This window comes from Hemiscyllium ocellatum, chromosome 2, assembly GCF_020745735.1.
Source record: "Hemiscyllium ocellatum isolate sHemOce1 chromosome 2, sHemOce1.pat.X.cur, whole genome shotgun sequence".
Lineage (NCBI taxonomy): Eukaryota > Metazoa > Chordata > Chondrichthyes > Orectolobiformes > Hemiscylliidae > Hemiscyllium > Hemiscyllium ocellatum.
This window is the reverse complement of record NC_083402.1, coordinates 14,733,709-14,757,162: the sequence shown is the minus strand read 5'-3', so window position 1 is coordinate 14,757,162 and position 23,454 is coordinate 14,733,709. Positions and strand designations below refer to the sequence as shown.

General features: G+C 40.9%; 1 protein-coding gene across 8 annotated transcripts in view; it reads right to left on the bottom strand.

Annotated features, from left to right (window-relative positions):
- The window catches only part of clcn3 (chloride channel 3), a 154,462-nt gene that overhangs the window by 3,882 nt on the left and 127,126 nt on the right, over positions 1-23,454 (bottom strand). For 6 of the 8 annotated variants that reach the window (XM_060834926.1, XM_060834917.1, XM_060834908.1 and 3 more), the window contains 2 exons: positions 20,425-20,641; positions 2,878-2,953 (listed from right to left, as the gene is read on the bottom strand). In XM_060834926.1, coding sequence (XP_060690909.1) covers positions 2,878-2,953; positions 20,425-20,641 — 293 coding nt within the window. The remainder of the gene's footprint in view (positions 1-2,877; positions 2,954-20,424; positions 20,642-23,454) is intronic. The other 2 variants (XM_060834945.1, XM_060834972.1) reach the window with 1 other exon arrangement.

Genomic DNA, 23,454 nt, shown 5'->3' with positions numbered 1-23,454 from the left:
GAGGGCACATATTGAAATGTGATTCACTAACTCCTGGATTAAGCCAATTACGAGTACTCTGCCCATTTCATTGGTGAGCAGATGGAATGGGTTTTAATCCTATGGCAGTTGAGGTAGTTTATGTAGAACGGGAAAAAAGTGGTAGATAATGATGGAAGTATAATTTGGTAAATCTACCTGTAGTTTTTCTACATTGATGCTGGAGGAGTTAATACCTGTGACCACCTCTTTTTAAACAGCTCAGGAAGGGCTGGACCCAGCTACAAGAACAAATAATTTAAGTCTCCGCTCTTGAAATCTCCAATCATTTTATCCATAGATTATTAGAGGGATGCCAAAGATCACCTCAACTGGATATTGCCTGTCAGCAGCTGCAAAGTCCCAGAGACTGCACATGACCGAGGAGTTTATCGTGATGATCAGAATCATGACTTGCTCACAAACTCACTTTAAAAGGAGGAAATGGAGCCAATCTCAATAGAGCAATCTTAATCTAATCTAGACATCAGGAAATTGATGGAACAAGGATCTCAACTTCGTGCCTGAGTTTACTGTCCATTTAATCCAATGGCGTATATAATATTGGATTGTGTAAAACCAGCATTCCACTCAGATCCATGGTTCCCTGCCCAAAGAGCTAAATTAAAATTGACTCCACATTTCAACACATGCCGAGGTTATCTTTCGAGGGCATTGAAGGTTTATTCTTCAGCTCAGAAGTCACTGTGGACAGTTTCAGTTTTTTTCCTGATTTTTTTCATGGAATATGGGAGTCACTGGCAGGGCAAGCTTTTGCTACCTGCATTTTCAGGTCACTGTGCTTCAGTTATCTCCCACAGTAGCACAGTGAATTTTTGCAGTGGTTTGATGTATTTGCAAAGTGAGGCAAGCAAAGATATATTATTTAAAGGGGCAGGAAAAAAATAACTTGTTCATTAAGTCTGCTCTCTGATGGCTGAAGCATCATGACAAAATACTTCTATTCTGCCTTTTTTCAACCTCCTTCCTTCCTTCCCACAACCAGTTTTCCTGGCATGGCAAGAGAAAGGTTATAACAAACTGGGGCGAGGAGGGGAAGAGATGCTCTGGAAATGTCTTGCTTGATTAAGAGAAAGCTGCTCTTCCCTCTACACACACAGCCACAGAAACTGACAGCAATTCAAAAAGGTGATCCATCTCCATGAATACCATGTCAAGGGGCTAACTAGGGACCAGAAACTGCCTGTTAGCAGTGCAAGAATTTGAAAAGATTTAAGACTGATCCTGTCATTAAGTACTGGGACTGGCATGGAGCATGCAGAAAGCTTTAATAACCACTTCATGTGGATTCTCAGACCTTCAACTTACACCACTGCCACTAAGTTTATTTTGCCATGTCAGCGCTCTGAACAAAAAAACTTTCCTTAGAGCTATCAATAAATAACACAACTATTATAGACCCAAACACAAAGTGGCTATAAAATAAAATGAGGTTGCATTGTTTAAAAAAAAGCCAAAGACACTTCAATGAGTTACCGGCTTTCTTTTTGTTGAACTAGTCAAACAAACAGTGCGATAGAACATTGGTATACAGTCAGATCGGGCAGGTGTATTTTTACTCATTTTAAGCCCACAGCAGGGGAGAAGAAAGAAGAGCAAACAATTCGCGCCCCTGCAACTATCTCATCCAGTAATAAAAGTCACCAATCACCGATGGATTAAATCCACTAATAACTTGCATTTACAGAGCACCTTTAATGGAACAAAAGACTAGGAGAAAGTGAGGACTGCAGATGCTGGAGATCAGAGCTGAAAAATGTGTTGTTGGAAAAGTGCAGCAGGTCAGGCAGCATCCAAGGAGGAGAATTGACGTTTTGGGCATAAGCCTTTCTTCAGGAAGGGCTTATGCCCGAAACGTGGATTCTCCTGCTCCTTGGATGCTGCCTGACCTGCTGCCCTTTTCCAACAACACATTTTTCATCATGGAACAAAAGACCCCAAGGTACTTAACAAGTACCTTGCTGATGATCCCCAAGACATTCAAAATCTTTGTCAAACAGGTAGATGTTAAAGAATATTTTAAAGACAGACAGGTGCAGAAGGAACTTCAAAACCTACAGCAAAGGCAAATAAAAGTCACCAATGATGGGAAACATTAAAATAAGGATATGCAAGGAAATTGGGGGAACACAGACAACACAAAGGTTTGAAAGGCTGAAGGTAGACAGAGAGAGAGAGAAAAACAAGCCATGGAAGGACTTGAGAACAAGAAGGAAGATTTTAAAGCTGAGATGTTGTTGGACCTGAAATCAGCAGGAGCAGGGGTCAGGAGTGAATGAGACCCAGAAGCAAGTTAATATATGGATAATAGAATAAGTATATGTGGTGTAAGACCAGTCTTACAGAACAGTCAAGTCTAGGCGTAAAAAAAGCTGTGAAGGTTCCTGCAGGTGATATTATAGAGTAGGAAATGGATAGGCTTAGGAACAGAGCAGATACATAGTTCAAAGCTTAGCTTAGTGTCAAACACAAGTCAAGGTTGTAAATGGCTCTGACTCAGTTTCAGACAGAAATTTGTGGTCAGGGAACAGAGTTGGTGGAAGGGATCAAAAGCAATGGCTCTCTCTCCTCTCAATATTTAATTGAAGGAAATTTCTGCTCACTCAGTAGTTTTCTTAGGGAGCATATATTAATCAGACAAAAACTTGGTCACAGCAGCACAGTTTTGACAAGACTATTATCGCCAATTATTATCTCAACTACTCCCATTTACAAAAGAATTCTGAGCAAGTGGCGGTTTTTATAGTTTTCACATCACAGGTTTCATGCTTCCTCTCACTGCAGATTTTTTAAAAATAGTTTACTCTTTTAATTGGCAGATCTGCCATGACTAATCACCAATGGTTCGACGTGCTGTTTTAGTTGCTCGAGGTGTTCTAATATGTTCTTCTTTGTGATGATCCCCAAGACATTCCTGAAACAGACCATGTTATGCTCATGACTGCGTTTTGCAATGAAAGTAAATCATGTTTGTACAGCAGAAAACAGGTGGCAAAAATAATTTAGAGTAAATTGCACAACACAAATACAGCAAATTAAATGCATAAAGGCTAAAAAGAAAAATAACCCTTTGTGTGCAGTTTTAAATTTTTGAACCAAGCATAAAGCCCCCTACAGTCAACAAAAATGGATAGCTGTGTCTTCTTAATTTACAAGACTTTAGTGATTAAGCTTATGGATGTTTGCGCACTATTGGTGTTGCATCTTTTACAGCATTGTATTTTCCAGGGGTCAGGCTGTAATTTTGTTATCCTATCACTACTGTCTCTGTCTTTGAAGTGATCTTGTAATGTACTAATACCCAATAATAACAACTGGGTCATTTAAAAATTGTGGACATGTGAATGCATTAAAAATGTGTAAGTTAGTATCCACACAGAACAATTTCTTGTTATTTAACAAATTTCATTTCAGTGTTCACAATCTTTTAAGGCTACATAGTAATGTGCTTTGTTCAGTGGCAAATATATACTGGGTCAGAAACATGAATTATCTGAGGTGAAAGTATTTTTCAAAAATTATGATGAGGGTGATGTGAAGAAATGTGCACATCATCTTTAAAGCTCCTTACCAAAATTTTAATCTTAACACAATATCAATGTTGCTTTTCTTAAATTTATATAGAATTATTTATGTCTTTTGAAAAAACCATTAGGTATCATACTTCCCTAATACTATTTGATTATTTGTCTGCACCATTAGTACTGAACAAGAGATAAAAAATGACTGAAAACTAAAGGACTGGCCATTCTGTTACACTGTAGTTTATGGAAATGACAATCTACATTGGTTAGTTAAAAGCAGTGAATTTCTAGCAATGTACTGAATGATAAGAACAGCATTAAAACTAAAAACAAAAGTGCAAGCAGCACAGAGGAGAACACTGATGTAATAGAAGCAGATTTGCAGAGGTGTCCACATCATGCAAGATTAATGATGACCATACTGCTAAGAAAATAACAGGCAGAAATCAGGCCCTGGACAAATGACAGTCACTTCACCATAGTCAGAATGGTGGCACAGAGAGGGGAGACAATCACAGGAGAGCAAGTCATTCTGGGCTGCTCTTGAACATCGCTTGACAGATGTCTGCAGCTCCAGAAGTCTCACAGCAGATTCTTGGCCACCCACAAGCAGACAAAAGCAACGAATGCTGAAAAGCTGACGGAAGACGCCAAAACAGGTGACTTAAGAAAAATCCACAAAAGCACCATTTAACCTTTTTTTATTTGCTAGGTTAAAGCCCGCTGCAACTGCTCCTGCAATTATTATTAAAAGATGAGAAGAGTTATTTGCAGAAAATAGTCAACCCAAAATACTTTTGAAGAGATCAGTTTTCGAAGAATACATTAAATTTTTCTGAAACCCATTTTGAACTTCATAACAGAATCTTGAAACAAATCCATATTTAAAATGAATGGAGAATTCGATCCTTCACCATCTACACTATAAGGACATTGCCTTCACTTTAAAAGTATTCCTATGGATTAAAGAGCTTTGGGACTTCCTACGGTCATGAAAGGCACTATATAAATGTAAGTCTTCTTTCTTTTCAAATAATGTAGTGATTCTAGGTGAATTCCACTGACAGATGTATAAATTTAAGCTAGATTGAATCAGTAATTCATAGCTGGGGTTGAGAACCTGTCTCTAGGGAAACTTAGATTAATTATGAACCAATCTAACCTTAACAACTGAAATTCAACGCAATATTGCTTTTACATCTGCACCTGATATTACTGCATTCACCTCAATTATGTGTTACATTAGGTGGAGGTATAAATCCCAATTCAGGAGTTTCACGATTAGCAGTTTAGATTAAAAAATTGCTCCCATGTGTTGCATATTCTACAATCTATTTGGAGAAAATTCCTTTCTTGAAGCAAACAATAAATTAGTGGATACTGTCCCATGCTTCCAGCCTAAAGCATATAGTATTCCAAATCCTCACTTTCACTGACAAAGCATTCCCTGGAAAAGGTCCAACCAATCTCTACCCCATGCATTCAATTTGCATTTTTCTCTCTGGATTCTACTTTGCTATACATCCTCTACCCTGAACAGTGAATGACCTAGTTTTGTACCTCCATGCTGCCTCTAAAAATTCTCTCTCAAAATCCCGTCACCTCATTATATATATAGTCAACTTCAACAGTTTTCAATATCTACATCCAGGACTTTCGTTTTGGCCACTTTTTCTTAGATTGAAATACCTGCAATAGTGCATGAAAGAGAAGGGGGTTCAGGGTTTGAATCCCTTCCTCTTCCACGCATGGTAAAGTGCTTTACAATTACCAATCATTGATGTTTAGCCAAGTTCATGTCATAACATATTTCTTTCAAACTCTATCACTATAGATGTAGCTGTGTGTAGATATGCATCGTGTATATTATGTGGTTCTACTGTAAACATTTTCATATCAACCAAATCTGCACAGAGAATAATTCAGAAAACTGAGATACGATTACTGTTAGGTTTTGGCATTAAGACATTCAAATGATAATTATAGAACTACCAACTATTTTTGAAGAGTAACAACCTTAAAACGCATCACCTCAGTTTTGATGAGGAAAACAAAAAGAAACTGAATAGATATTAATGGAAATGTTCAGCATGATTAAATAGAAACTAACAGTTGGACATTACCTTTCACTAGAATTCATGAATAAAGGTCAGTATGACTTGAATTTTTTTTTAAAAAAGTGAGATGTGGGCATCGCTGGGTGGCCAGTATTTATTGTCTGTTCCTAGTTGCCCTTGAGAAGATGAACTGCTTTCTTGAACTGCTGCAAAACACACTGCAATATTTATCGCTTCTCTTCACAGATGTGATCAGATCTGTTGAGCCTTTGAATTTAATTTAATTTTGCTTTAATTTAATTTTGCAATGACTTCAATTGCACCAGAATGTCAGATAAAATAAAACTGATTTGTTTAATAAGGCTCTTTTGTACATATATAGGCATAAATACATGCCTATACCCAGAACGGAGGCTGAGGGGTGACCTTATAGAGGTTTATAAAATCATGAGGGACATGGATTGGATAAATAGACAAAGTCTTTTCCCTGGGGTTGGGGAGTCCAGAACAAGAGGGTATAGGGTGAGGGGGGAAAGATATAAAAGAGACCTAAGGGGCAACTTTTTCACATAAAAGGGGTGCGTATATGGAATGAGCTGCCAGAGGATGTGGAGGCCAATACAATTGCAACCTTTGAAAGGTATTTGGATGGGTATATGAATAGGAAGGGTTTGGAGAGATATGTGCCAGGTGCTGGCAGTTGGGACTAGATTGGATTGGGATTAGATTGGGTTGGGATATCTGGTCCAACTTGTCCATGCTGACCGAAGGGTCTGTTTCCGTGCTGTACATCTTTATGATTCTATGACTCTAAATACAAACTATATTTAATTTAGATTGCCATTGGTTTCAGCCTAAGTGCAAACTTGCTAGTGATTTTTTAATATAGAAAAGTGATAAACCTAAGTGCCCAAGTGTTAATTTCCAAGACAGTAGTATATAGGCACAGTGGCTGAATGATCATAGTGAACAAGTTGAGGTCTGCAATACCTCTTTTGCACAGACTGAGCTTAATCATGAATTAGATCCAAGGTTTTTTTGATTAGATTACTTACAGTGTGGAAACAGGCCCTTCGGCCCAACAAGTCCACACCGACCCGCCAAAGCGAAACCCACCCATACCCCTACATTTACCCCTTACCTAACACTAGGGGCAATTTAGCATGGCCAATTCACCTGACCCGCACATCTTTGGACTGTGGGAGGAAACCGGAGCACCCGGAGGAAACCCACGCAGACACGGGGAGAACGTGCAAACTCCACACAGTCAGTCGCCTGAGGCGGGAATTGAACCCAGGTCCCTGGCGCTGTGAGGCAGCAGTGCTAACCACTGTGCCACCGTGCCACCGTTTCATTTAAACGATCTTTCTCAAAGTATCAACAGAACCAGTTTAGCAAAAAAACCCACAAGATCTTTTCAGAAATCTTCAAAATGGCTCATTTGAGAAGGACAGTTCTCAGCCACTAGACTGTCATTCCTATCGAATAACAAGTTGAAGCAGCGTGAAACACAATCAAATAACCTAATTTGCTTTTGAATTTATTACAGAGGCAATGCAGCCTGTAAATCAATCAGCAGAGGGCGCTCACAGTATGAGATTGCAAAAATAAAGTAAGTGGAAACACATTAAAGGCATCTTAGATAGCAACCAGTAAACTACAACAGATTTCCCAAAGAGAACAAGTTTAGCCCCTTAGTGTCAGCATATTTCTCTTCATTTGTTCCAGGGATGAGCACATTGCTGGCTCAGCCAGCACTTTTGCCATCCTTAATTGACCTGGAGAAGGTAGCAGTGAGGTGCTTTTTTGAAGTGCTATGATTGGGAAGAGGATTCCAGGATTTTGACCAAGCAACATTCAAGGATTGGAAATATATTTCTAAGTCTGGGCGCTGTGACGTGGAGGGATCTTGTAGATGGTGGTGTTCCTTGGAAGGTGACGCCTTGGTGAGTTGTTGCAGTGCACCTTGTAGATGCTACACCCTGCTGTTACTGTGCATTGTTGTTGATGAGTGTGATAAATGGGGTGCCAGTACAGCAGGCTATTGATGATGCAAAGCATCTTCATGATTGTTGGAGCATTCATTCAGGCAAATGGAGAGTATTCCAATGCACTCCTCGCTTATGTTTTGTAAATCTTGGACAGACAGTTGAGCCTCTGACCTGCTTGGTCCAGTTCTGTTGCGAGTCAATTTTAATCCACAGAATGTTGAAAGTGGGAGATTCAGCAATACTAATCCCACTGAGTATTACTGGTTCTGTCCAGTTGGACATGGCCAGTGTCTGCTGTTTGTGTGTTATCAGCCAAAGGCTGGATGTCATTTATGTTTTGCTTCAAATGGATACAAGGAGAAGAATGTGTATGCTGCTAAACATCATGCAATCATCATCAAACATGTTCAATCATCAACAAAGTTCCCCATTTGTGACCTGATAGAGAAAAGGTAATTGATGAAGCTGCTTGGGCCTAGGATACTACACCGAGGAATTGACCTCCACCAACTACAACCAGTATGTTGGTAACATCATCTCCTCCTCCTTAAATAATTTTAGAACAGCATGCGCAGAATCTCGCAAATCTTTCTAACCAAAGGTTACAACATGGAGGAACTCACTAGACAAAAGTAGATTTTTCAGATCATCTTTTCCTGTCCCAGTTGCCACCAGTGGTGCATAAACCCAGGGAGAGTAGTGAATTAGGTAACAGGGAAACGTGGACAACGAAATGCAAGTCTTTCAGCAGCTTGAAAGAACATTAGTATCAGCCCTTTATATCAAAGATATTGTCAAATGTTTATGGACAAGTCAAATGAAATAGAATGGAATAATGTCTAAAAGTATTTCTTTCATTAAAAGTTTTATTTTAATGATATTATCCTGAAAAATTCACATTATTGGATTACGTCTCCATTCACGCATCACCCATAGCATTGCTCGTGGTAAGTCAGAGGACATTGTGAGAGAAGTTTTGCAGGTACTGCACTTGAAAATTGGCTAGCAAAAGGCAAAGCTGTCTGCAAACAAGACATTTCTGAAGGTCTCGTTCTAGGCTACGTTTTCAGTTCAGGGTCTGTAATACAAATTACCTGTCAGCTCAATTTTTTCCCAGTACTCTTCTTTCACTTCTGCTGTTTCCAGATTGCCTCTCAGAAACAGGAGTTTCCACTGTGGAATGGGAGCAGCCTCACAGACTTCCAGTGTAATCTTTTCCTTGGAGTATGTTTCATCCTTCTTCATCAGATACTTGAGTGAGTATATGCTAGTGGGTACAAGAGAAACATACAACCACTGCAGAAGGTGATGTGGCTCCACCAGCCTCAGATACACCACTAGTATCTGTGGCACTGCCCAGGGAAGGCAACCGACCTCCTGAGGCTGTTGCTCTGTTGACAGATTGATGCATTTGTGTTCTGGGCCCAAGTAAGCAATGAACAGAATCACCTCCTTTCAGGTTAAAATGAAACTTGATATTTTTAACATTTGTTTGGGAGTCTTTAGCAGCTTTGGGATTCTAGAGGTTTGACATACAAATTTGGGAAAATTGGAGATCCAGCAGAGTGAGGTTTTCAGAGCTGACATACTACACGAATATTGAGAGATATACAATGAGGATGAAAATGCGATCTTAGGAAAATAAAACATTCAAATTCCTTGTTAGAATAGATTGAATAATCCGAATAATACGTTTGAAATTCTCAAAATTTCCACAGGCAAGAAGAAGTGAGATCATAATCATTTTGGTCATATTGACTGGTGAAACAAACACAAAGGGCCAAATGGCCTACTTCCACTTTTAACATTCCTATGTTTCTACCACGTTTCAACTTCAAGCAGACGCACTGACTGCTTCAATTTAACTACTGTCTGCAGAGAATGGTGAATATAGAACATAGAACATAGAAAAATACAGCGCAGTACAGGCCCTTCGGCCCTTGATGTTGCGCCGACCGAAGCCTACCTAACCTACACTAGCCCAATAACCTCCATATGCTTATCAATGCCCGCTTAAATGACCATAAAGAGGGAGAGTCCACCACTGCTACTGGCAGGGCATTCCATGAACTCACAACCCGCTGAGTGAAGAATCTACCCCTAACATCTGTCCTATACCAACCACCCCTTAATTTAAAGCTGTGTCCCCTAGTAACAGCTGACTCCATTAGCGGAAAAAGGTGTTCACTGTCAACCCTATCTAAACCCCTAATCATCTTGTACACCTCTATCAAATCTCCCCTAAACCTTCTTTTCTCCAATGAGAACAGCCCCAAGTGCCTCAGCCTTTCCTCATACGATCTTCTTACCATGCCAGGCAACATCCTCGTAAACCTCCTCTGCACTCGTTCCAATGCCTCCACATCCTTCCTATAGTATGGCGACCAAAACTGCACACAATACTCCAGATGAGGCCGCACCAGAGTCTTATACAACTGCAACATGACCTCAGGACTCCGGAACTCAATTCCTCTACCAATAAAGCCCAGTGCACCATATACCTTCTTCACAGCACTATTTACCTGGGCGGCAACTTTCAGAGATCTGTGTACATGGATACCAAGATCCCTCTGCTCATCCACACTACCAAGTAGCCTACCATTAGCCCAGTAATCCATCTTCTTGTTACTCCTACCAAAGTGAATCACTTCACACTCAGCTACATTGAGCTCCATTTGCCACCTTTCTGCCCAGCTCTACAACTTATCTATATCCCGCTGCAACCTGCCACATCCTTCTTCGTTGTCCACAACTCCACCGACTTTCGTGTCATCCGCAAACTTGCTCACCCAGCTTTCAAGCCCCTCCTCTAGGTCATTTATAAAAATGACAAACAGCAATGGTCCCAAAGCAGATCCTTGTGGAACACCGCTAGTAACTGCTATGTCAAACAGAATGCCCTGAAGTAGTTAAAATAGACTGCACTAAAGGGAGAACTGGATAAATATCTCAGGATGACAATTTTCAGGAAATGAATGAGTCAGCTTAGGATTCTAATCATTTTTTCCAGTTTTGCATTCTTCTACAAAGATAAGATCTGGAGCAACTACAAATTGATTCTCAACTTCAACATCTTATGAAGTTCAATCAATGCCAGTCACTTCGGGAAAAAAGCTAGAATATCCCAAGCAATACTATCAGCCCACTATCTAATTTAACTTGGAACAGAATTAAACTTGACTGCAAAGTAGATTTGAGGCTGTGAGCTACCTCAGTGCAGCATCATCCAAGTTATTGCTTCTGCAGACCTATCAATCAGAAAATGTATGTGACGCGGAAGCGAAATTTCTCGTTTCCAAAGAATCAAATTATTTGCCTAAATGTGCAAAATATTAATTGTTTCTTAAAAAAAAAACCATGTGTCTCTCTCTTGCACTTCAGGTCAGTAAGTTCATTGGTCGGAGATGAAATACAGTATGTTAATGTTTATTGCTCCAAAAAAGAAAACAGATATGCAAGAAAACTGTATTTTTCAACAAGTCAAGGAAGACAGAAACAGAAATAGCCCTCCCCATTTCATTCTTGTTCTGTCATTCACTAGTTCATGCTTCAACTGTCTGCTTTTCATCCATGTCCCTTATGCAACAAAACTCAAATCTTGAAAGTTTCAATTGTCACAGTACTCACAGGCTTCTGTGGGGTGGGGCATTCCAGCTACCCATAACTTTGCTTTTGAAAGTGTTTAATGATTTCCCTCCTCAATAATCTTATTTTCAGATTACAATCCCCTGTCCAAGGGAATTCAACTACAAAAGTAGATTCTACCATATTTCTATCACAGCTGTGCAAGATCAACATCCCAAGTGACTCAGCTGACAGGAACGAGGCTAGCTCAACCACATAAATGGCAATAGAATAAATCATGAGGTGGATATGATGCTGATAGTTCATCGCCCAATTCTCAAAATCCATTATTTCACCTGCTACAACACAAACCAAGTATGAGACTGAATACTTTCCATTTTCATATTTGCCCGCAGCTGCAACAACACTCACTACGGTGCAGCCTAGCCGAACTGAATTGCAAACCGCTGTGCCTGTGTTCCTAAGAAGGTTGGCACAATAAAGCAAAAAACTATCCACTACATTGTCCCTCGTACATCCTACAGTGGTTGTCACTGATGGTCAGTGTCGACATGGATATCACCATTACATGTGGGGACAACATCCGCTATGGACACAGAAGGTACGTATGTGACTCAGCCAACATTGCCTACCTTACACGCTACAAGCAAGGATGCCCTGAGGCATGGCACATTGGCGAGACCAAGCAGACGCAACGACAACAGATGAATGGACATCGCACAACAATCACCAGGCAGGGGTGTTCCCTCTCAGTCGGGGAATACTCCAGCAGTCAGTGACATTCAGTCTTGGACCTTCGGATGACCATCCTCCAAGGCAGACTTTGTGACAGGCAACAATGCAAAGTGACCAAGCAAAGGCTTAGAGTCAAGTTTGGTACCTACGAGGATGGCCTCAACCAGGATCTCGGGTTCATATCACACTACAGGTGACCCCACTGCATTATACACTCTCTCTCATACACAAGCTCTCTGTCAAAAGCACATACCTACACCTCCCACCCTCTCATAGGCCTATGCCCCATCACACTCATACACTTAACCAAGCTTGCACATATGTGTGCATTCACATGCACACACTCACCGTCTCTCTCTCTCTCCTGCACTCGCACAAACATATAGGTTTATGGGGTTATGTTGTATTTGCAGATATATTCTATTTTGCTCAAAAAGTGCAGAACCTGCAAGTAATCAATGCAGGCAGTGAATATATATATATTTGTAAATTCCACTTTGGAAACAGAACCAGTCTGACTCAAGATTGGCCTGACTCTCACCTTTAAGACATTGTCTAAGCTGAGATGTCACCTTTTGTTATAAAAACCTTAAATTATCTTGAGAATGTTATTTACAAGACATTCTGGGGTTTAGATATTAAAAAAAGCAAAACCAGCAAATTCATTCTAAAAGATGAAAGACTTAACAATCTAGGTTTGCTCAATGTATCAATGCATCACTGTAACTTTTTGCTATAAATTTTGTGTCTCATGGTCCTGTGTCAGTGTTTTGAAAAGTAGTGCTTTCAAATAAACCTGTTGGACTATAACCTGATGTTGTGTGATTTCTAACTATTTTCAGCAAGTGATACTGAATGGATCATTCATTTTGGCTTCCTCTTGAAATGGCACCAAAGAAACCAGACCTGAGCCAATGCAATCATTCCATGCAATATCAAAGAACAGTTCAGCATACACAGTAAGACAAAGGTTGCAGGTCCAAACCTCCTGTTGTAGTGCTGTAGGTTTGCACTCAAGATTGGTCATGTCCGTATTCAAATGGTCTCAGAGCAGCTACAGCTAACAGCATTTAAATGAAAAAATAGAAAATTGCACAGGTGTACTCAATTTAGAAACAGAGGGAAAATGTAATCTGGCCAATTCTGACTCCAGTAATAAACTTTCAATTATTAGCTAAGTGACAAAAGCACTTGTTGATAGTTGTTCAAGAGAACAGGGGATAAACCAGTTACGGGACAGTCAGTCGAAGCTCAGTGGTGGGGAAACCATTGGAAGCAATTCTGAAGGACAGAATTAATCAGCATTTGAAGGGGCGGGGCTAATCAAGAACAGCTAGGCTGGTTGTGTTAAGGGGAGGTGATGTCGACCAAATTGAGTGGATTTTTCGAAGAGGTGACCAGGTGTGTAGATGGGGGCAATACTTTTGATGACATCAACTTGGACTTCCATAAGGCTTTGATAAGGTCCTGCATGGGAGACTGATAGCAAAAGCCAAGAAACCATGGGGACCCAAGGAAATTTGGTAAATTGGATGAACAATTGTTCGAGAGATAGAAATCAGAGGGGTGGTTGAAGGGTGTTTTCCCACTGGAAGTCTGTGTTCAGTAGGTTCTCACGGGGTCAGTGTCAGTGTTGCGGTTTGTGGATTATATAAACAATTCGGACTTGAACGTAGGAGGGTTGATCAGTAAATTTGCAGATGCTACAAAAATTGGTGGGATCGTAAACAGTGAGGAGAATAGCCTCAGACTACAAGAGGACATGCATGTGTTGGTCAGATGGTGTTCAGTGGCAAAAGGAACTCAATCCGGAAAAAATGTGAAGGGTTGCATTAAATTTTTTTATTCATTCATGAGATATGGGCTGTCTACCATGCTGGAACAACATTTCTTTCCCATCTTTTGTTGGCTCTTGAACTCAGTGGTTTGTTCGGGCCATTTCAGAGGGCAATTAAGAGTCAACCGCATTTATGAATGTAGAGTCATGTGAACCACACCAGATACGGATCGCAAATTTCCTTCCCTAAGAGACAGTGCTGAACAAGATGGCTTTTTACAACAGCTGACCATGGCTGCATAGTTGCCATTCGACAAACTTTTAATTCCAGATTTCCAGAAATCTGAGCATTCAAACTATAGAACCTGAAAAAATCATGTGGCAGTGAGACCAGTTCTGGAACGGTTCAGAACTCAGCCTGACAAATGAAGTGGTGATTGGTAAAGAGCGATATTTAAAAGAAATATGACTAATTCAGTTAGAAACTGATTTTTTTTCCCCATGACATAATTAGAAGGAGAAATCTTCTTTCAATATTCACTGACAATCCATTTCCTCACTATTATCTTTCTTCTTCCTGTGGTGGGGGCAACTGAGTATTCTGAGAACTGATACAAAGCAAGATAGCCATATAAATGAGATGTTGTTCTTCCACCTTGCACTGAGCTTTACTGGAACACTGCAGCAAGCCTGAGACAGAGATGTTGGCTAGAGAACAGGGTTGTGTATTAAATGGCAGGAAACTGGAAGCTCAGAACCTTTTTGTGGGCATAACATAGGTATGATGCAAAGCAGTTACCCAGTCTATGCTTGCTTTCCTCAATGTGCAGGAAACCACATCGTGAGCAGCAAATGTAGTCGACTAGATTGTGTGAAGTGCAGGTAAAATGCTGCTTCACCTGGAAGGTATGTTTGGGCCCTTGGATGCAAGTGTAAGCTGGAAGAACAATACCTCATTTTCTGGTTGGAGACTCAATATCATAGAGTCATAGAGATGTACAGCATGAAAACAGACCCTTCGGTCAGCCCGTCCATGCCGACCAGATATTTCAACCCAATCTAGCCCCAACTGCCAGCGCCTGGCCCATATCCCTCCAAACCCTTCCTATTCATATACCCATCCAAATGTCTCTTAAATGTTGCAATTGGACCAGCCTCCACCACTTCCTCTGGCAGCTCATTCCATACATGTACCACCCTCTGCGTGAAAATGTTGCCCCTTAGGTCTCTTTTATATCTTTCCCCTCTCACCCTAAACCTATGCCCTCTAGTTCTGGACTCCCCGACCCCTGGGAAAAGACTTTGTCTATTTATCCTATCCATGCCCCTCATAATTTTGTAAACCTCTATAAGCTCACCCCTCAACCTTCAACGCTCCAGGGAAAACAGCCCCAGCCTGTTTAGACTCTCCCTATAGCTCAGATCCTCCAACCCTGGCAACATCCTTGTAAGTTTTTTCCGAACCCTTTTGAGTTTCACAACATCTTTCCAATAGGAAGGAGACCAGAATTGCACACAATATTCCAACAGTGGCCTAACCAATGTCCTGTACAGCCGCAACATGAACTCCCAACTCCTGTACTCAATACTCTGACCAATAAAGGAAATCATACCAAATGCCTTCTTCACCATCAGATCTACCTGTGACTCCATTTTCTAGGAGCTATGAACCTGCACTCCAAGGTCTCTTTGTTCAGCAACACTCCCTAGGACCTTACCATTAAGTGTATAAATCCTGCTAAGATTTGCATACCAAAATGCAGCACCTCGTATTTATCTGAATTAAACTCCATCTGCCACTTCTCAACCCATTGGCCCATCTGGTCAAGATCCTGTTATAATCTGAGGTAACCCTCTTCGCTGTCCACTACACCTCCAATTTTGGTGTCATCTGCAAACTTACTAACTGTACCTCTTATGCTCGCATCCAAATCATTTATGTAAATGACAAAAAGTAGAGGGCCCAGCACTGATCCTTGTGGCACTCCACTGGTCACAGGCCTCCAGTCTGAAAAACAACCGTCCACCACTACCCTCTGTCATCTACCTTTGAGCCAGTTCTGTATCCAAATGGCCAGTTCTCCCTGTATTCCATGAGATCTAACCTTGCTAATCAGTCTCCCATGGGGAACCTCGTCGAACGCCTTATAGATCACATCTACTGCTCTGCCTCATCAATCTTCTTTGTTACTTCTTCAAAAAACTCAATCAAGTTTGTGAGACATGATTTCCCATGCACAAAGCCATGTTGACTATCCCTAATCAGTCCTTGCCTTTCCAAATACATGTGCATCCTGTCCCTCAGGATTCCTTTCAACAACTTGCCCACCACCGAAGTCAGGCTAACTGGTCTATTATTCTCTGGCTTGTCTTTACCACCTTTCTTAAACAGTGGCACCACGTTTGCCAATCTCCAGTCTTCCGGCACCTCACCTGTGACTATCGATGATACAAATATCTCAGCAAGAGGCCCAGCAATCACTTCTCTAGCTTCCCACAGAGTTCTTGGGTACACTTGATCAGGTCCTAGGGATTTATCCACCTTTAACCGTTTCAAGACTTCCTCCTCTGTAATCTGGACATTTTACAAGATGTCACCATCTATTTCCCTACAGTCTATATCTTCTATATCCTTTTCCACAGTAAATTCTGATGCAAAATATTCATTTAGTATCTCCCCATTTTGTGGCCTTGCTGATCTTTGAGGGGCCCTATCTCTCCCTAGTTACCGTTTGTCCTTAATATATTTGTAAAACTCCTTTGGATTCTCCTTAATTTTATTTGCCAAAGCTATCTCATGTCCCCGTTTTGCCCTCCTGATTTCCCTCTTAAGTATACTCCTACTTCCTTTATATTCTTCTAAGGATTCACTCGATCGATCCTGTCTATACCTGACATATGCTTCCTTCTTTTTCTTAACCAAACCCTCAATTTCTTTCGTCATCCAGCATTCCCTATACCTACCAGCCTTCCCTTTCACCCTGACAGGAATATACTTTCTCTGGATTCTTGTTATCTCATTTCTGAAGGCTTCCCATTTTCCAGCCATCCCTTTACCTGCGAACATCTGTCCCTAATCAGCTTTTGGAAGTTCTTGCCTAATGCCGTTAAAATTGGCCTTTCTTCAATTTAGAACTTCAACTTTTAGATCTGGTCTATCCTTTTCCATCACTATTTTAAAACAACTAGAATTATGGTCGCTGGCCCCAAAGTGCTCCCCCACTGACACCTCAGTCACCTGCCCTGCCTTATTTCCCAAGAGTAGGTCAAGTTTTGCACCTTCTCTAGTAGGGACATCCACAAACTGAATCAGAAAATTGTCTTGTACACTTCACAAATTCCTCTCCATCTAAACCTATCTAATCGTATTCAAAAATTTTAGGGTCTGATCTCTCCCATGACCTAGCACCCTACCCCACACACCAGGCCTTCCTGTTGCACAGTGGCTAACAACAGGTAGTGTGAGATGGCAGACTTAACAGTATCCATTAACAGCTATTCACCCTCTGAACCAGATCGTTATCGACTCTTTTGTCCAATTGCTCTTCTTTCTCTTTGGGCTTTATCCTCACCTATCGTTTACTCCTTACTCCCCTGACTCTATCTTCTGCATATAAAACCACATTTTCCTAGCTAGCATCAGTTCTGGAGAAGGGTCACAGGACCCAAAACGTTAACTCTGATTTCTTTCACAGATGTTGTTTTTGTTTCTGATTTACGGCATTCCAAGTTGTCTTAATTTTTATTTAGCAATGTTTTATAAAGATGTAATAAGACTGCCTTGCTCCTATGTCCTATCCCTGGGTAATAAAGGCAAGTATCCTGTTTGCCTTTTTCACCAACTTGTTTACTTGCGCTGACACACTCAGGGACCTATGGACTTGAACACCAAGGTCCTTTTGTTTCTCAGTACTCCCCAGAAAGGTAGAAGACAGAGGGTCGAGATTTGTTTTTCTGACTGGAGCCGTGTGACCACAGTGGTGTGCCACAAGGATTGGTGCTGGGTCCGTTGCTTTTTGTCATTATATAAATGAGTTGGATGTGAACATAGGAAATATGGTTCGCAAGTTTGCAGATGACACCAAAATTGGAGCTGTAGTGAATAGCGAAGGAAGTTACCTCAGAGTACAACTGAATCTCGATCAGATGGGCCAATGGGCTGAGGAGTGGCAGATGGAGTTTAAAACATAGAATACTGCAGTGCAGTACAGGCCCTTCGGCCTTCATGTTGCGTCGATCTGTGAAACCAATCTGAAGCCCATCTAACCAACACTACTCCATTATCATCCATTTGTACATAGAATACAAACTGCTAGTGACAATGGTAATATTCACACAATATATCAAAACAGCACTCAATTCCCCATCAACAAATTTGATTCTTTGAAATCAACAGATGGAAAAGTACTCACTGACAGGAACACACCCATTGAAGAGAACACTATACACTGTACTCACATGAAATGGATAACTATCTCACTGCCTGTGCATGATAATCTTCTGAAGTGACTTAGCAGGTGCTGCATTTTGGAAAAGCAAATCAAGGCAGGACTTATACACTTAATGAGAATGTCTTGGGGAACAAAGAGACTTTAGAATGCAAGTCCCTAGTTTCTTGAAAGTGTTGTTTCAGATACAACAGTGGAGGTGGTGTTCAGTATGCTTGCTTTTAGTGGTGAGAGCATTGAGTACAGGAGTTGGGAGGTCATGTGGCAGCTGTACAGGACATTGGTTAGGCTACTTTTGCAATACGGCGTGCAGTTCTGGTCTCCCTGCTAGAGGAAGGTTGTTGTGAAACCTGAAAGGATTCAGAAAATATTTACACGGATATTGCAGTGTGTGGTGCATGTATGGACAAGCTGCCAGAGAAGTGGAGGAGTTTGGTACAATAACATTTAAAAGGCACCTGCACGGGTATATATGCATAGGAAGGGTTTAGAGGGATATTGGCAAAATGCTGGAAAATGGGACTAGGTTAATTTAGGATACCTGGTCAGCATGGATGAGTTGGACTGAAGGGTCTGTTTCTGTGCTGGGCAACTCTTAAATTCACAATTAAATTCCATCTGCCATTGGCCTGCCCAATTTACAAGCTGATCAATATCAGATTGCAGCATGAGACCATCTTCCTCACTAACAACTCAATTTCACCTTATCTGCAAACCTATGAGTTATACCTTCTCCATCCACATCGTTAACTTACACAGCATACCCTGTGGTATATCACTGGTCACAGTCTTCCAATCACAAAAACAATCCTCCACTATCACCCTTTGCCTATTATTTGCAAGCCAGATTTGGACCCAGTCAGTAACATGTCTTGAATCCCATGGACTCTTACCTTTCAGTTCGGCCTTCCAAGTGGAACCTTGTCAAAGGTCTTACTGAAGTCCATGTAAACTACATTAACTGAACTACCTTCATCAATATATTTAGTCACCTTTTCAAAAAAAATCTCAATTAAATTAGTCAGGCACTTTGTCTCTTCAACAATCCATGCTTACTCTCCCTGATCAACTTCTGTCTTCCCAAATGTTGATTAATCCTGTCCCTCAGAATGTTGTCCAATCATTTCCCTATCACTGATGTCAGACTAACTGGTCTGGAATTACCTGGCCTGCCCAAAACAAAAGAACCACATTAACTATCCTCGTCATCTGGTACTTCATCTGTGGTCAGCAAAATAGTAAATGTAACCACCAGCGCCCCAGCAATCTCTTTTCTTCCCTCCAACTGCAACCTGGGATACATCTCATCCTGTCTGGGGAATTTAAGCCTGCTTTAACACCTAATACCTCCTCCTTATTAATCTTAATATGCTGTAGAACCACATCATGCCAAATGAAATCTCCACCTACAATGTCTTTCTCCTTTCTGAATATAGATAAGAAATATTCATACAAGAACTCACCCACATCTTCTGGCTCCAAGCACAAATTGACCCTTTGGTAACAGCCCCCATTCTTTCCCTGGTAATCATCTTGCTCGTAATATACTTACAAAATACCTTGGGGTTTTCCATAATCCTATCTGTGATCCCTCTTTGCCTACTGCCTATCCCTTAAAAAGACATTAAAATTTAAGTGAAAATATGCAGAGCTATTAAATGTAAGGAGAAAATTTAAATTTCTTAGATGTATTACATGTAAATTACATGATTACTTTATCTTATTTATAAACATTATATCCATCTTAGCAAAGTATGATGTGAAGGAAATCTGAAACAATTCTCAGATGACTAAAAATACCGTTAAGTGAAACATAAAATCGGAGTACGCAATTTTATTCCAAAGAGAATACAGCCCTCCAAACAACAAAAGGTAGGAAAAATCACAGACAAAATTGGTTGCAGAAGGATGTGAAGTTTCTTTCGGAAGGGCTGATGGTAAATTCTGTGTGCACTCATGCAGACACTGAATAAATATGAAAGAAATGTTCCACTGTGTAACTGTTATCAAATTATTAAAAAATGCTTCACACGTTCCTGCCCTCTTTATTCATTTCTCAATTCAAATACAGAAATAATCTGAAATTTCTTCCTCATCTCAAGTTCTAGCAGATTCTTCTGCTGTCCAGCTTTGCAACAGTAACACATCCATTTCAAAAACGTACATGAATGTAACTTTAAGTTGTGAATTATATCTCATTGTATGTAACTGATCACAACCAAAAATACGACATGCAATACATTTTTTCCAAGGTATGATTAGACTTACCCATTGTGAGTCACAAGGCACTGTCTCAGGCCCAGTTTACGAAAGATGTCTACCACAATCTCCATAGGTGTATGATCTGTCACTGTGAAAGGGCTCATGTCAAGGATACTCCGCAGCTTCAGTGGACGTGGACTGTCTGCTGGAAGGGTTGGAGCGTGTTGTGTAAAGTGAACCCTTGAACTGCTGACAATACCTTCTTGTTTTCTTCTAGCATTTTCTAAACGGAGTGAGATAAGGGAAAAGAAAATCACAAGATTGATCACTGTAGCAGCCAAGAGATGTAGTTTTTCTGTGCAACTTCCAGTTCTCCAATCTGCACTGCACTCCGCCAAAGTCTCAGGCTTTTGATTATTCAAGCATTGATTGTGCTGCTCAATCCCATTTTACAGTCAACCCAAAGAAGATTACAGCAACTGTATTGGCCATTTTTTTTTTATCAGTTTGCATGAACAATAAAGAACCTACTGGCTGCACTGGAAGTGAAGTGATGAGCTGCAAGGGAAATGGCAGGAAATGGCCCAAGAATGATCACTCTGCTTTATGAACAAAGTGCAGAATGTTATTTTCTCCCTCTCTTCCTATATATTGAACACTCCTTCCAGTTGAGGATTGTATGTAGTGCAGGAGATGATTGCCTCTTCGAAGAATCATGCCAAATATTTATTGAACTACATTTTGCCTCCATTCAACAGGTTCAAGAATTTTTGGAGGGACAGCATTTTGGAGGTGGGGCCAAAGTATTTTTTTTGAAAGAAGACAATGACTGCTTTAAAAGAGATAAGGCCTATCAACATTTTAAAAAGCAGGAGTGTATCGTTTAGTGAACATAGGCTTGCGGGAGCAGCAGGAGTATATCGTTTAGTGAACATAGGCTTGAGGGAGCAGGAGGTGGTTCTTAGTGACAAGATGACTCATAGAGCAAGTGGAAAGTTGAGAAACAAATGAGAGAAAATTGCAAGTTCAGGAATAAGGTCGGGGCAAATGTTGGAGAAAAGTTGGCCCAGTGGGCTAGTTAGTAATGGCAGAGATGTGGCCAAGTCCAGAAGCTCCTCGTACTTGTTCTTAGTGAAGAGGGAGAAGGCAACTTGAAGTAGACAAAAGAAGCCAGGCGTTATCTTTGAACTTCAAATAATGAATAGTTTACCAGGTGATTGCAGGAGCTAATAGGGTTTTACTTGATCTAGCCAGGTCTGACAGCATATGGCTAAACTAAATGACGAGAGTTTAATTAGGGCCAATCAAGGTTAATAGTGGGAAGTTGTGTGTGGAGTCAGAGGAGATAAATATTTTTTGACAGTGTTCACTATAGAAAATGAAAATGTCGGCGAGGAAGATACAGAGATACTTGCATCTAGACTGGAAGAGATTGAGGTTCACAAGGAAGAAGTATTGGATATACTGCAGAGTATGAAAATAGACAAGTCCCCTGGGCCAGATGGGATCTATCCTAGGATCCTCTGGGAAGCAAGGGAGGAGATTGCCGAGCCTTTGGCATTGATCTTCAAATCATCATTGTCTACAGGAATAGCACCTGAGGACTGGAGGATAGCAAATGTGGTTCTCTTGTTCAATAAGGGTAGTAGAGACAACCCTGGTAATTACAGACCAGTGAGTCTCACTTCAGTTGTTGGTAAAGTGTTGGAAAAGGTTATAAGAGATAGGATTTATAACCATCTAGAAAAGAATAATCTGATCAGGGACAGTCAGCACGGTTTTGTGAAGGGTAGGAGGGTGCCTAACGAATCTCATTGAGTTTTTTGACAAAGTGACCAAACAGTTAGATGAGAGTAAACCGGTTGATGTGGTATATGGATTTCAGCAATGCATTCGATAAGGTTCCCCACAGTAGGCTATTACACAAAATGCAGAGGAATGGGATTGTGGGAGACAGCAGTTTGGATAGTAATTGGCTTGCTGAAAGAAAACAGAAGGTTGTAGTTGATGGAACATGTTTATCTTGGTGTCCAGTTACTAGTGGCATAGTGGGTCCACTGCTGTTCGTCATTTTTATAAATGACCTGGATGAGGACTTAGAAGGGTGGGTTAGTAAATTTGCAGACGACATTAAGGTCGGTGGAGTTGTGGATAGTGACGAAGGATGTAGTAGGTTGCAGAGAGACATAGATAGGATGCAGAGCTGGGCTGAGAGGTGGCAAATGGAATTTAGTGTGGACAAGTGTGAGGTGATACACTTTGGACGGAGTAATCGGAATGCAAAGTACTGGGCTAATGGTAAGATTCTTGGGAGTGCAGATGAGCAGAGAGATCTCGGTATCCATGTACACAGATCCCTGAAAGTTGCCACCCAGATTGACAGGGTTGTTAAGAAGGCACACAGTGTTTTGGCCTTTATTAACAGACGGATCGCATTCCAGAACCAGGAGGTCATGCTGCAGCTGTACAAAGCTCTGGTACGGCCACACTTGTGTACAGTTCTGGTCACCGCATTATAAGAAGGATGTGGAAGCTTTGGAAAGGGTGCAGAGGAGATTTACTAGGATGTTACCAGGTATGGAAGGAATGTCTTATGAGGAAAGGCTGAGGGCCTTGAGGCTGTTCTCATTAGAGGGAAGAAGGTTGAGAGGTGACTTAATAGAGACATACAAGATAATCAGAGGGTTAGATATGGTGGACAGGGAGAGCCTTTTTTCAAGTATGGGAACGGCAAACATGAGGGGACATAACTTTAAAGTGAGGGGACTTAGGTATAAGACAGATGTCAGAGGTAGTTTCTTTACTCAGAGAGTAGTAAGGGTATGGAATGCTTTGCCTGCATCGGTAGTAGATTCGCCAAGTTTAAGTGCATTTAAGTCGTCATTGGACAGGCTGATGGACGTAGATGGAATAGTGTAGGCGGGATGGTCTTCAGATTAGTATGACAGGGCGGCACAACATCGAGGGCCGAAGGGTCTGTACTGCTCTGTAATGTTCTATGTTCTAAACTATGACAGAGATATGAGAGGTGCAAGTTTTAGCAGCCAAGAGAAGGGTGAGAGCAAAAATTTTAGATATTCTCCCATCAACCTGTTC